General features: G+C 44.9%; 1 protein-coding gene across 8 annotated transcripts in view; it reads left to right on the top strand.

The window, feature by feature from the left end:
• Nucleotides 1-15,214, top strand: part of SUGP2 (SURP and G-patch domain containing 2) — a 61,528-nt gene that overhangs the window by 33,079 nt on the left and 13,235 nt on the right. For all 8 annotated transcript variants that reach the window (XR_006787467.1, XR_006787466.1, XM_045853509.1 and 5 more), the window contains exons 4-7: nucleotides 3,566-3,686; nucleotides 4,458-4,945; nucleotides 5,962-6,073; nucleotides 13,190-13,686. Coding sequence is in view for 6 of the 8 variants with exons in the window: in XM_045853509.1 (XP_045709465.1) it covers nucleotides 3,566-3,686; nucleotides 4,458-4,945; nucleotides 5,962-6,073; nucleotides 13,190-13,686 (1,218 nt within the window). In the remaining 2 variants the exon portion in view is untranslated. The remainder of the gene's footprint in view (nucleotides 1-3,565; nucleotides 3,687-4,457; nucleotides 4,946-5,961; nucleotides 6,074-13,189; nucleotides 13,687-15,214) is intronic.

Below are 15,214 nucleotides of genomic sequence, written 5' to 3'. Positions count from 1 at the left end.
GCATTTTGAAGAATCTTCCATTTACCAGAGAAGGCCTTAGACAATCCTTTGGAAATCTGATGAAAAGCTGCAGCCCTTGCCATGAAAAATGCACATATATTTTTCATAATTTTGCCTGCACATTTGGGGGGTTTGTACCATTCTACAGCCAAGGTTAAGAAACCCTGCTCCACCCCGGCTCGTGTGGCTCAGTGGATTGAGCATGAGCCTGTGAATGAAAGGGTTGCTGGTTCGATTCCTAGTCAGGGCATGTGCCTGTGTTGCAGACTAGGTGCCTAGTAAGTGACATGTGAAAGGAAACCACATATTGATGCTTCTGTCCCTCTCTTCCCTTCTCCTCTCTAAAAGTAAATAAATAAAATCTTTTAAAGAAAAGAAGAAGAAGAAACCTTGCTCCAACAGGGCCCTGCCTCGGGTATTCCTAGAAGGAAAAGTAAATGCTGGTTACTGTTTCTGAGGAGACAGATACCAGGCTCCTAAGAGAAAGAAATCACAAAAACTCTCCCCTCCTGTGTTGGGATTAAGGGGGACATAGGAGAGGTACCAGCTTAGCCCAGCCTGGGGAATTTGGGAGACCAAAGGGATGCCATATTTGAGCTGTGTTGAGGGATGGACAGGGATCAACCAGGTCGGTCCAGGTAACAGAGGCACCTGCTCACTTTTCTACACTGCTAAATGTTGACAGATCACTTAAGTGGTCTGTTAATGTGCAGATACCTGGTAATGTGCAGTTAACAGTTGGCTTATAGGGGAGGGGGCAGGCCAATAAGGAGGTAATAAACATGACTGGCTGATTAATGTTCCTTATCCCTCTGCCTTAGCTCCCAGGATGGCTGCTCTCAGCCCAAATATCCCAGAACTCGTGCATAGGTAGTGGGCATATACTCTTCCCTCCTGATGTGGTTTTCTGCTTCCATTGCCTCAACTCAGTGGGGAAGTCTCATTTGTCCCTGAATCTCCTCACTTCTCTGACACTGTTGTAGAGCCCCAACTGCACAAGCACTGAGGACCCCATCACAGATGAGTGGCCACACCTACTCCCAGAGAGCCTTCCAAAAGCAGACTCAGGGCCGAAGCAGCCCCTTCCTTTGCATACCCTCCAAAGTGGGTAGAGCAGAAAGTCTGTGATGATACTGGAAGAAAAAGTCACCTATAACCTAAGGTTGCCTGCTACGGCCCCCTTGTGATGCTGATAGGCCAGCAGGCCTGCCAATGTAGTGCTCCTGTACTGAAAACATTACCATGTACTCATCAATAGGATTGTTAAAAGTCCCTTCCTGTCTTTGTACAGCACTCGTTGCATCATGATATCAACCTAACATAAATTATCTCACTTTTCCCTTGATGTTGGAGTCACTGCCTTTTACTACAGGCTTCTGAGGTTGTGCAGAGCTGTTGCCTTATAATTGTTATCTGCAAGCCTTGGCTATCTGGACAGCACAGGCACTGCCCTGCCAGTATTTTTTTTTCCTCTTTTTAAAATGTTTATTGATTTTAGGGAGAGAAAGAAACATCAATTTGTTGTTCCACTTATTGATGCTTTCATTAGTTGCTTCTTGTATGTGCCCTGACTCAGGATCAAGCCTACAACCTTAGTATACTGGGACAATGCTCTAACCAACTGAGCTACCTGGCCAGGATTACGCCATTGTCTTGATTACAGTATATTAGGAATGCTGGAATGACATCTTTGGTTAAGTTTGATTACTACTATTTTTAAATCCTTTAAAAGGATATAGTCTCAGGAGAAGGATTGCTGGGACCACTTTCTGTCTTTTGCTATGGTCATCTTCTCTAGAGAAGGTTGTGTTGACCCACAAATTGCATTTGTTTCTGAAAACTGCTTATTTTAGACCTTTTTTTTTTTTTCTGTAAAATTGGCAGTTCTGTAAAATGAGAGCCAATAACAAAAAGAAAAGAAAGCAGTCCTGGCTGATGTGGCTCAGTGGATTGAGTGCCGGCCTGCAAACCAAAGGGTTGCTGGTTTGATTCCCACTCAGGGCACATGTGTGGATTGCAGGCCAGGTCCCCAGTAGGGGCACACAAGAGACAACCATACATTGATGTTTCTCTTTCCCCCTCCCTTCCCCTCTCTAAAAATAAAATATTTTTTTTAAAAAAGAAAGCAATTTCAAAAGGAAAATACTTACGATAACGAGAGAATTGAAAGACTGACTTATCCTGTGTAGAGTTCTCACTGATACTTCAGATTAGCTCAAAGCTACAATTCAGACATAGGCAAGAAAAGGGCAGTACAGTACTACACAGAACAAACTGGAAAACCTCTCCGTTTCAAGGATGGTTTTTATTGAATGAGTAAACAAATAAACCATTCTGTGCTATTAAAACTAGCAAATATCAGAAAACTAAACAGTCATTATTTCAGGACACACATGTTCTGGGTTCTAGTGGCATTGTAAGTTACAGACATATTAGAAGAAAGTCACACTAAAAACTGGTTTCATATACCCTGGCTGGTGTGGCTTAGAGAATTCAGTGCTGGCTTGTGAACCAGGGGTCGCGGGTTCTATTCCCAGTCAGGGCACATGCTTGGTTTGCAGGCCAGGTCCCCAGTGGGGGGTGTGTGAGAGGCAATCACACATTCATGTTTCTCTTCCTCTCTTCTCCCTCCCTTCCCCTCTCTAAAAATAAATAAAATCTTTAAAAATATATTTTCATACATTCAGTAGATAATTTACATGAACACCTACCTTGAGACCATTGACTTTTTTTTTCTTTTTATTTATTTTTAGAGATGGGAAGAGAGGGAGATAGGGGGAGAAACATCAACGTGTGGTTGCCTCTCACATGCCCCCTAGTGGGGATCTGGCATACATCTCAGGCATGTGCCCTAGACTGGGAATGGAACCAGCAACCCTTTGGTTCACAGGCCAGCGCTTGATCCACTGAACCACACCAGCCAGGGCCCATTGACTTTTTTAATTGGGAAATTTTACTTTGTAAATTTATATATGTGTGTTATCTGATTACAGAACACCTGTATGTTTATATTTTGTAGATAAAGCACAAAGAAAATCCTGATGAATCACCCATAGATAATATCTGTTAACCTTCTGGTATATTTCCTTCTTTTTTTTGGATGTTTCCATATTTATATATCTTTTCTTCCCTCCTTCCTATGTGGAATCACAACCTCAATAAATGTTTTATATATTTTATACCTAAATACATTTTATATTTTTATATTTTCCCCTTGATATTGTGAACACTCAAGTTAAGTGATACAGGAAAAGTGGTATCAAGCTACTGCATACCGTTTCCCTCTGTAGAACATATACATGCATTGCTCTGTACAGTCATGGTAAGCCTGTGACTATTTCTGTCCTGGTAGTTATGCTGTTACAGCTTTTGTGAAGATATTTTATATATTGATTTCTAGAATAACACTCCATTTTCCTCTTTTCAACACTGGTCTCTCCTGAAGGAGGATTTCAGTTGCTGGTGTGTGCTTAGGCTCCATTCTAAGCCTGTGACTTTGTCCTGGTCTTCCCAGGCCCTATGTGGTCCAGTATATTTCTCAGAAAAGCTCTTTTGTATGTTTTAGCCATCCCCCAGCGAGCAGATCATAAGATGGTGGACACCATCGACCAGCTGGTCACTCGTGTCATTGGAGGCAGCCTGTCTCCTAAAGAGAGAGCTCATCTCAAGGAGGACCCTGCTTACTGGTAGGTCTAAAAATATCAGCCCTCCAAATCCCTCCCATAGAGCACAAAGCAACATTTATATCTTTCTGATGGTGTCCAGAGCAGAGGGTGAGGTATTTATTTTGAGCACCAGCCCTACTGCAGACTTGACCTGTGGATTTTTCTTGGCCAGTCTTAGAAGTCCACATCCCTGCTGTGCTGGTTTAAGGATGAGCTGAGATGTGCATGCAAAGAGTGTGTAAGAGGAAGGATATGTCACAGCAGCTGTTTGTGATTTACTGTTACTATTTGTTAAACTGTCTTCCTTTTGCCTTATTGCCTCTTCACATGAATAGAACTTTTTAAAATTAAAGTTTTCATCATAAATATAGTACTTGCTTATTAGAGTAAGTGATACAGTTGAAAGGTTATCAAGCACTCACCATTTTGAAGGGTGTCACCTTCTGAAAATGGAGTCCAGGAACAACATCTGTCATGTGCTGGTAGCAGAATGTTTCCATGGTTCCAGGGTAACTGGTTTGTGTAGCTAACTCCCAGGAGCTATGAAGTCCTTTGTACCTGCTGATGAAATTGAGGAGGATTCCACCAGTGCTTAAAGCTCCTGATTGTCCTGTAGTCACTCTGGGCAAAATGGGTGACCTGGGCCCAGCTCTGGGTCTTTGGTGGAACCAGGTGGAGCCTCAGACAGTGGGGAAGCCATCGTGGAGAAAGGGTTTGCCAGTGTATTTGTGGCAGTGGTTTGGTGGTGCTGGTGTTTTAGCAATGTCTCACTGTGTCTGTCTTAATTTATAGGTTTTTGTCTGATGACAGTAGTCTGGAGTATAAATATTACAAGCTGAAATTGGCAGAAGCACAGCGGATAAGCCAGACCTCGCCAGGAATGGGTCAGAAGCCAATGGCAGCAGAATGTGCAGTTCGGGCTATGCTGTATGCCCGGGCAGTCCAGAGCCTCAAGAAGAGGCTCCTTCCAGGGCGGCGGCGGAAGCTACTCCGAGCTCAAGGTCTCCAAGGGTGGAAGATGAGAAGAGCAACCACCGGGACCCAGACCCTCCTCTCCTCGGGCACCAGGGTGAAACACCACACTCGGCAAGCTCTAGGCTCCTCACAAGGAAAGCAGCCCCAGCCAGATGCAAATGATGCTGCCAAGGACTGTCTGCCAGACCCAGCTGGGCCCTCTCCTCAGGACCTCAGCTCAGAAGCTGCAGGCCCATCTCCCAAGCCAACAGAAGTGGATGTATCCGAAGCCCCTCAGAGCTCCTCTCCCTGCCTGTCTGCTGACGGTGGGTGCTCACTCCTGTCTTCCTCCTCTAGGCCCTGAATCTCTAATCTCCAGGTCTCTGCAGTGGTCTGGGCAGTGGGCAGTAGCAACGGGGACCTGCTGAGGACGAGTGCGCAAGATGGTGATTTCTATCCTCTTGCTTCCTTAAGGGGGCAGCCCGTGAGTTCTGTGTTGTCTTTCCTCCTGTCCTGAAAGTGAAGCTAACCTGGATTGCTGCCCAGTGCCTGTGCCCCCCTGCAAGATCCTACTGTTGACCATCAGGTCATGTGCCTGGGGCTTTGAGCACCTTGATCCATTTCTCTTTGTTCTTTCATCCTTTATATTCCATAGGGCTGCGCTGTTCTCATTCTGTCTCCTCTCCCCAGGTCTCTGTGATCCCTCCTCAGGGTTAGGTGACCTGAAGTTCCTTCTGAAGTTACCAATTTAGCCCCTTCTGTGTCTTCTAGCCTTCTTCCTCTGCAACAGGTCTACCCCCTGACCAGTGCTTCCCACTCAACACTAGGTGGAAACAGAGAGGGGGGAAATCTACTCAGCTGCTGCATGTTCTAACTATTGCTACAGAACATGCAGCTCCAAACTGTAGCTTCACACAGGAGCTAAGCTTGGCTGGGCCTGCACAAGTGTTTGTAGGCAGTGGCTGGTTGTCTGAGGCTCTTTGAGGGTAATAAGTGACTGGGCCATGTGCCTATCACCTTCCAGCAGCCAGCCAGGTATGACTCACCTGAGGTTGGTGTCAGACCTCCAGGAGAGGCAGTGGAGGTGCTCAAAACCTCTGAGCCGCAGGCTTGGTACTTCTGCCTCATCCTTTGGCTAGCAAGAGTCTTGGGACCAGTCCCAGTTCAGGGTAGAGGAGAGTCTACCTCTGCTGGACAGAGCTGCAGAGTCACATGGCAAAGGGTGAATATGCAGAGGGGGGCATGAGGGGCTGTCTTTGTAATCAGCCTCCACAGCCCCATGATGTCCACATGGCATGTGGCAGCTCAGAACCGGATGTATAACAGTTGCTTTGTTTTGTAGTTGACACAAAGACCATGGAGACTGCAGAGAAACTGGCCAAATTTGTTGCTCAGGTGGGACCAGAGATTGAACAATTCAGCATAGAAAACAGCATTGACAACCCTGACCTGTGGTATGTATGCATCACACTCTTCTGCTTTGAGTGTGTTCACCCACAAGTTTCCTGAGAGCCCGAAGGGTGGTCAGGCAAGATGCACTCCTGCTGCAGGTGTCATGCCTGAATAAGTTGACTTTGCTTCTGCTGAGCTCAAGGCCATGAGAGAGGAGTGTCTGTTCTAGAGTATTGAGGGGATGAGGGGGATCATGCCTAACCTGGGGGATTGGGAAAAGCTCTCCATAGGGACATTTAAGCTGGATCTGACAGCCAAGTAGGACTTCTCCAGAGGAGGGGAGATAATTCCATGGGCAGAGGGATGGTGTCCCCAGGACCTGAGCAGAGACAGAACAGTGGTGGGAGAAAGGAGGGTGCATCCTCTTCCAAGAACCTGAGGAAGAGGGTACTGCCCCCTGGTTACACTGGCTGCTGTGGGCTGATGAGAATTGCTGCTCGTGGAGTGATGATGGTGGCCCTGGTCTAAGTGTGAGCAACAGGCACTTCCATGCAGTGACAGCCTGGCACCCCTCAGGCTAGGAGGGACATTATTATCCTCCCTGTTCCTCAGACTCAACACCATACAGTCTAGAAGCAGCTCTGCCTCTGAAGTACAGGTTCTCCACCAGAGTTCCCAGTACTAAGCCATAACTCTATTGGGCTTCCCCAGCTGGTGGGGAGTGTGTGGGGAGCAGGTGGTTTTGCATGCTATGTACATTGTATCCTACAGTCTGCTGGGGCTTTGGAAGGTTGCCCTGCTCCCAGTCTGCTTCAGAGTTGTGCTATAGTCTAATAAAGAATGCAGTTAAGACTTCTGGTCAAGATGGAGGCTTGGGTAGACATGTCTCACTTCCTTGCACAACCATAGGAAGGATCACAACTAACCTCAAAACAAAACACTCTCAGACTCCCAGGAAACAGAACTGTATGGAAGTCTGACAACCAAAGATTTAAAGAAGCCATATTCATCCAGACAGGTAGGAAGGATGGAGACAGGGAGCCAGAGTGGAGGATGCAGTGTAGTGGCAGTGAGGTGGTGGTGGCAACCAACCGACCAGGCAGTCCCACTTTCATGTGTGATAGATAAAAAGGGGGAGGGATACCTGGGGAGTGAACGATTCCAGCCCCAGGTCAGACCACACAGTCCAGGGTTCCAGCGCTGGGTAAGTAAAGCCTCATACCTTCTGGCTATAAAAACGAGTGGTAGTTGGAGCAGCAGAAGAAACTGCCAGTCTTTAGAAGAGTCTGTTTAAAGGGCCCACACAGTCCTAGAACATACTCAAACCCACCCACTCTGGGAACCACCATGAGAACAGCAGCTAGAGTGGTGCCAGTCGTATACTGGAAACAGGGTGAGTGCTGAGCAAGCCTCCAGCAGCCAGGCAGCAGCATTGTACCCTCTCTGACCCTTTCCCCACACACAGAGCCACAAAGCCGTGAGTGGGTTGCCCCGCCCTGATGGTTACCTAAGACTCCACCCCATACAATGTAACAGGTACACCAAGACAGGGAGTCAAAGCAGCTCTACCTAATACACAGAAACAGACACAGGGAGGCTGCCACATTGAGGACACAAAGAAATATGGCTCAAATGAAAGAACAGAATAAAACCCCAGAAAAAAAAACTAAACAAAACAGAGATAGCCAATCTATCAGATACAGAATTCAAAACACTGGTGATAAGGATGCTCATAGAATTCATTGAGTGTGGCGAAAGCAGGGGAAGAAATGAAGGCTACATTTATGAGAATTTGCTGCTCATGGAGTGATGATGGTGGTCCTGGTCTAAGTGTGGGCAACAGTTACTTCCATGCAGTGACAGTCTGGCACCTCCCCAGAATGGGTGGGACATCATTACCCTCCCTGTTCCTTAGACTCAACACCATACAGCCTAGAAGCAGCTCTGCCTCTGGGGAGCAGCCTTATACATGAAGGCTGAAATAAAGAAATTCACAGGGTACCAACAGTGAAGGGAAGGAAGCCGGGGTTCAAATCAATAATTTGGAACATAAGGAAGAAATAAGCAGTCAACCAGAACAAAATGAAGAAACAATACTTTTTTTAAAAAAATGAGAATAAGAAGACTCTGGGATATCTCCAAAAGTACCAACATCCATATCATAGGGATGCCAGAAGGGGAAGAAGAACTTATTTGTTCTTCTTCTTGAACTTATTTGAAAAAATAATGAAAGAAAACATCGCTAATTTCATGAAAGAAATAGACATACAAGTCCAGGAAGCACAGAGAGTCCCAAACAAGTTGAACCCAAGAGGATCACACCAAGACACATCATAATTAAAATACCAGAGGTTAAAAAGAAAGAGAGAATCTTAAAAGCAATAAGAGCAAAGCAGAGAGTTACCTACAAAGGACTTTCCATAAGACTATCAGCTGATTTCTCAAAAGAAGCTTTGCAAGTGAGAAGGGACTGGCAAGAAGTATTCAAGATCATGAAAAGCAAGGACCTATAGCCAACATTACTTTATCTAGCAAAGCTGTCATTTAGAATGGAAGGGTAAATAAAGTGCTTCTCAGACAAGGTAAAGCTAAAGGAGTTCATCATCACCAAGCCCATATTATATGGAATGTTAGAGGGACTTATTTAAGAAAAAGAAAATCATGTCCTGGCAGGTGTGGCTCAGTGGATTGAGTGCTGGCCTGAGAACCAAAAGGTAGTTGGTTCGATTCCTAGTCAGGGCACATGCCTGGGTTGTGGACCAAGTCCCAAGTTGGGGCATGCAAGAGGCAACCATACATTGATATTTCTCTCCTTTTCTCCCTCCCCTTCCCTCTCCAAAAATGAATAAATAAATATTAAGAAAATAAAAACTATGAACATTAAAATGACAACAAACTCACAACTATCAACAACTGAACCTGAAAAACAAAAACAAACTAAGCAAGCAACTAGAACAGGAAAAGAATCATACATATGGAGATCATCTGGAGGGTTATCAGCAGGAAGGGGGGAGGGGGAAAAGGTACAGGTATTAAGCAGCATAATTGGCCCTGGCTGATGTGTCTCAGTGGATTGAATGCTGGCCTGCAAACCAAAGGGTTCATCAGTTCAGCTCCCAGTCTAGGGCACATGCCTCGGTTGTGGGGCCAGGTCCTCAGTAAGAGGCGCACAAGAAGCAACCACATATTGATGTTTCTCTCCCTCCCCCTCTCTCTAAAAATAAATGAATAAATAAATTTTTGAAGCATAATTGGTAGGTACAAAATAGGGAGATGTTAAGAATAGTATAGGAAATGGAGAAGCTGAAGAACTTACATGCACAACCCATGGACATAAACTAAGGAGGGGGATTGCTGGAGGGAAGGAGAGTACTGAGCAGAGGGGGACAAAATGGAAAGAATTGGGACAACTATAATAGTATAAGCAGTAAAATCATATAAAAATGCAGTTAAAAACTTCACATTTCCTACTGCATTTCTGAGACCCAGTGGTAGTAGCCAAGTGTGCTTTTCTAGCTTGTTTGAGACCTTGACTGGGCACTGCACTGGAGGTACCTTCTGCTTCTTGGGAGAACCAGACCATGCCTAGAGCATTGATGGTTTTGCAAATGCTCTCCCTGGTCCTGCCTTTTACAGGCCTTGTGACCTTAGGGGCTGCCACCTGCAAGCCTCACAGTGGGGCTTCCTGTAGCTTTCCCTGGCAGGGCCAGTTGAAGGGTACAGCTCAGTGCAGGGAAAACCAAAGGTTGCAAGAAAAGTTTACATCGTCCAGGGCACTTAGTTCACCCAGGGCTTGGGGTTATTCCTCACCCTCTGTGCAGGCTTTTTTTTTTTTTTTTTAATAGAGGGAGAGAAACATCAATTGTTTGCCTCCTGCATGCCCCCAACAGGAGACCTGACGCACAACCCAGACATGTGCCTTTACCTGGAATCAAAGCATCAGCCTTTTGGTCCACGGGACAATGCCTAAATCACAGAGCCACATCAGTCTGGGCTGTGCGGCCCTTTGTCAGCAGTGTTCCTTGGAACATGCTGTTCCTTATCTACAGTGAGAATCCTGGATCCTATAGCAATATCAGATGGGGGGATGCAGCCTGTCTCCCAATGCTCATAAAAGAATTTGAAACTCACTATACAGGGTAGCACACCTATTTGGTAAAGGCCAATGTGCCTTCATGTTCCCTTTTTCTTTGAAAGAATTACATCTCTGATGTACTCAGTAGTCACTTGAGTTGATTCATTTTGTGTGTGTGGCTGTGTCATCAACTTGATATACAGTCAGTTTCATTTGTTTCTGTGGATATTCAGTTTTAGGACCTTTTTTTTCTATCCTTTTTTATTTTACTTTTAAAATAAATACAGCAGACCTGGCCGGGTTGCTCAGTTGGTTAGAACATTGTTCCTATATGTCAAGGTTATGGGTTCAATTCCCCAGTCAGGGCACGTAGAATTAACCAATGAATGCATAAATAAATGGAACAACAAATCCATGTTTCTCCCATGCTCTTTCTCTCTCTGAAAATCAATATATTAAGAAAAAATAATCAGTGGATTGAGCACAGGCCTCTGAACCAAAGGGTCACCAGTTTAATTCTCATCAAGGCACATGCCTGAGTTGCAGGTCAGGTCCCCAGTAGGGGGCATGCGAGAGGCAACCACACATGGATGTTTCTCTCCCTCCCTTCTTCTCTCTAAAAATAAGTAAAATCATAAAAAAAAAATAATAAGTACAGCCCTGACTGATATAGCTTAGTTGGCTGGCCATTGTCCTGCAAGGCAAAAGGTCACTGGTTCAATTCCTGGTCAGGTCAGGGCGCATGCCTGGGTTGTGGGCTTGGTCCCCAGTTGGGGCACATGTGAGAGACAACTAACTGATCAATGTTTCTCTCCCTCTTGTTCTTCCTCCCTCCCCCTCTCTTCACAAATAAATAAATTTTTAAAAAATAAGTACATTTGTATGGTTGTAAAGTAAAAATTATAAAAGGTAAGGAGAGAAATGGGACTATAGTATTTTATTCACCTGTTGACAGCATTTGGGATGTTTTCATTGTGATATTATTACAGATAAATCTGCTGTGAGCATTATTCATGTGTAAGGACCTCTGTGGACACTACTTCTATTTCTCAGATAAATACTGAGGAGGGGAAATGCTGGCTGCCATGGTGGGTCCACATTTACCTTGAGAAAACTGCCAAACTTCCTTTCCAAGTGACTGCATTATTTTTCCTTTTCAGCAGCCTGAATGAGAGTTCAGTTTCTCCCCTTCCTTGCCAGCACTTGTCTTTTCAATGTCCCAGTTCCAGGAAGGGGAGAGGGTATCCCACTGTGGTCTTGCTTCTCTGAGGACTGATGATGCTTAGCATCTTCCATTGTGCTTATATGCTTTCCATATTTCTTTAGTAAAGTGTCTCTTCATATCTTTGACCCTTTTTTGATTGTTATTTACTTAGTAATAAATTTTAAGAGTTAATTATGTATTTTTTGTTTTTAATTCTCATCTGAGTATATGTTAATTGATTTTAGAGAGAGAGGAAGTTGCGGGGGGAGAGTCACCATGTGAGAGAGAAGTATTGACTAGTTGCCTTCCATATGCTTCCTGACTGGGGATTGAATCCACAACATTTTGGTGCATGGGACAATGCTCCATCCAACTGAACACCTAGTTAGGACATGTGACTTGGTTTTTACATTTAGACCCCTAATTTGTGTGGAGTTAAGTTGGGCACAAGGGGTGCAGCATGGGTCCAATTTAAATATTTTTCTTAAAACTTTCAGTTGTCCCAGCACCATTTGTTAACAAGATTGTCTTTTTCAAAGTGGCTTGAGGGGCCCCCTTCATCAGATGCTGTGTTTCTGACTTTTCTTTTGGTTTGTCTGTCCATCTGTTCATGGACCAGTACCACACTTTTTTTTTTTATTACAGTTGACATTCAATATTATTAGTTTCAGGTATGCAGCATAGTGGTTAACATTTATATAGTTTATGAAGCGATCCCCCAGTAATTCTGGTACCTACCTGGCACCATACATAGTTATTACAAAACTATTCACTATATTTTCTATGCTGTACTTTACATCCCTGTGATTATTTTGCAACTACCAATTTGTACTTTTTTTTTCTCTTTTAAGATTTTTTTTATTTTTCGAGTGAGGGGAAGGGAGGGAGAAAGTGAGTGATAGAAACATTGATATGGGAGAGAAACATTGATCAGTTGCCTCTTGTACACACCCCAACTGGGCACTGAACTTGTAACCCAGGCATGTGCCCTGACTGCGAATCAAACCAGTGACCTTTTTTGGTGTATGGGATGATGCCCAACCAGCCAAGCCATACCAGTCAAGGCCCAATTTGTACTTCTTAATCCCACTACACTGTTTTAACTGTATAGGTGTCACACACCTTGTAATATCTGATGGGACTTGTTCAGAGCTCTCCCAGATGTCTTCTGCATAAACTTTAGAATCATCTTGTCTACATCCAGAAACAAATGATGCTTTTATTGGGATACTTTCTGACATTAATATATTAGCTAGGTGAGGACTAACATCTTTATGAGGTCAAGTTGTCCTGCCCGAGAACAAGGGCTGTCTTTTCTTTGGTTCAAATGTATTTTGTATCTTCAGGTGTGATTTGGTTTTTCACAATAGCCAAACTCCCAAGCTCTGACTATGTGTCTAGGTGGTCCTCAGACTTGGACACTAAGAGAGACTTTATCGCCACCATGTTTATGCAGCTTCTCTGCAGGATGTGAGGCAGAAGGTTCAGTGGGTGATGCACTTCCTCCATCTTGTACCTGGCAGTGTGAAAGGGACCCTAGAGTCACAGTGAGCACTAAAAGGTTCAGAGGGCCAGTGACATCACTAGAAAAGGATGAGTCAGGCCAGGTTGGATCTCCAGGCTGAGTGTTGGAGCTTATTCCAGCACATTGCTTAGTTGTCCCTGCATACCTTGTTTCTCCACTTCCCTCCCCTGAAAAGCAATTAGGCTTCACATTCTGGCTCCACAAATTTTATATCATTGCAAAGCTGAACCATCAGCCATAGCTGGTAGAAAGATATCAGGTTATTCCCTTCTTTTTCCCATCCCCAGATTCATTGGGTCCGTTCAGACAGTTTGAGCAAATAAGAATGTTCAGAGGACCGTCTGATTAACCAGTGTATATCATCTTTATCCCAGGTTTCTACATGACCAAAATAGCTCAGCTTTCAAATTCTATCGAAAGAAGGTATTTGAACTGTGCCCATCAATTTGTTTTACATCATCTCCATTGAACCTGCATGCTGGTGAAAGTTCCCTAGAACCCATGGAAGAGGAAGGAGAGTTTGCAGATGAGCCTCCTCAGCAGGAGGTTGAGCTGGAGAGTCTAGAGGTGATGCCTGAGGAGGAGGAGGAAGAGGAAGATGAGGAAGAGGAGGAGGGGGGCGAGGAGGCCCCCACTCCTGAAGGGTCCTCCAGGGCTATAGGAGAGGCTGCCAAGTCTGAGGGCTCTGAGGGCAGCCCCCGCACCGATGGCCTTCCAAGCGAGGCAGCCGAGGATGGCTCAGCTGGTACATCTGCCCTATCACAGTCCTCTTCGGGGGCCTGCTTTCCTCGGAAGAGAGTCAGCAGCAAGTCATTGAAGGTTGGCATGATTCCAGCTCCCAAGAGGCTGTGTCTCATTCAAGAGCCCAAAGGTGAGTGCCATCATCAGCGCAGCACCCTGCTTAGTCTTCTATTTAACGCTTGAGGAGGAGTTAGCAGTACTTGGTTGTGGAAATAGGTGGAAATGTTGCCTGCTTATTTTGAAGAATTTACTGACCCTCAGCCACAAGGTAACAAGCTGGCCCTTGTTACCTTCCCACCTCTGATTCTAGCTGCCAACCTGGACATTACCTCCCAAATCCTCTTAGCCCACTCAACATAGACTTCTTTGGTCTTGTGTTTTTAACCTAAAACAGTCCTTGTGGTTTTGCACACCACTCCAAATGTTCATGTGAAACTCATGTTTCCAGTTGATGTAATGTTTGTACTCTAAAGAGATGCTGCCATGTAGTCTGTGGTTTCTAGAGTCCCACATACTGCTCATGGTCTCCATTGTTCAGATTCCAGCAGGGTAGCCCTGGCTATGGAGAGGATAGGCCCAGGTCACCTGCCCATAGCCTTGGGGGTGCCTGGCCTTCTGAGCCAAGAAAGGCCTAGAGTAGTGACACTTGCCTAGTCACAGTGAGGTGGGAAGACATGAGATGGGACTGGTCTCATGCAGCCATTAGCGAGAGCCATGTGCTCTGTGGAAACCATCTCCTGCTCTCCTCTGTGGAGGGTTAAGGTGCTTGATATATAATTTACCAGCAATAAAATGTACCCCTTTCAAGTGGAGGGTTTGAGTTTTAACAAATGTGAACAGGCAGTGGAGCCTGTTCCCAGAAAGTGTCTGTAGTCCCCTCTCCTATCTGGTCCCAATAGCCACTGACTATTTTCTGGCCTTTTCTTTTTCTTTTTTAATTGTTATTATTTTTTAATGTATTAGTTGATTTTAGAGAGAGGGGAAGAAAACATTGATTTGTTGTGCCACTTATTTATGCATTCATTGGTTGATTCTTATATATACCCTAATTGGGAATCAAACCTGCAATGATGGTATATCTGGACAATGCTCTGACCAACTGAACTACCTGGCCAAGGCTGGCCTTGCCTTTTCTAGCCTCAATAAACAGAATTGTATTGTGTGGCCCTTTGACGGGCTGTTCTTGGCCCAGGCCACTACTCATGCCTCCTACCCACCCAAGTGTCCACACAACCAAGCCTCAGCCATGTCTTTGAGTGTGGAGCTGATGCTGTGAGGTGGTGGTGGTGAACAGTGCCGCATCATTTGTCACTCATGTTGTTTGATGTTACTGTAACTGTCACATTCACACCCAGCAGTGTCAATATAGTTTCCCACTAACAGAACTGTCCCATGATTTGTGCTTGGAAACTTTGGCGTAGCAATGGATCACTGTAACTGTTTTACTGAACTCTTATTGCAGCTGGTGGTAGCATATCAGAATACTTAAGTATGTCCTTCATGAGGGAAAGTGGAGTCCTTTGTATTTCAGAAGCTCTCAGTTCTTTGAGTGAGTAGTTGATGAGACAAAGCCAGGCCTGCTGATCTCTCCCCTTCCTCACCAACTAATAATAACAATAATGATCTGATTTGAAGCTTTGTAGAAGAAGCATGATTAT

This window comes from Phyllostomus hastatus, unplaced genomic scaffold (assembly GCF_019186645.2).
Source record: "Phyllostomus hastatus isolate PE091 unplaced genomic scaffold, TTU_PhHast_1.1 phas_contig_98, whole genome shotgun sequence".
NCBI lineage: Eukaryota > Metazoa > Chordata > Mammalia > Chiroptera > Phyllostomidae > Phyllostomus > Phyllostomus hastatus.
This window is presented reverse-complemented; position numbering and strand designations above follow the sequence as displayed.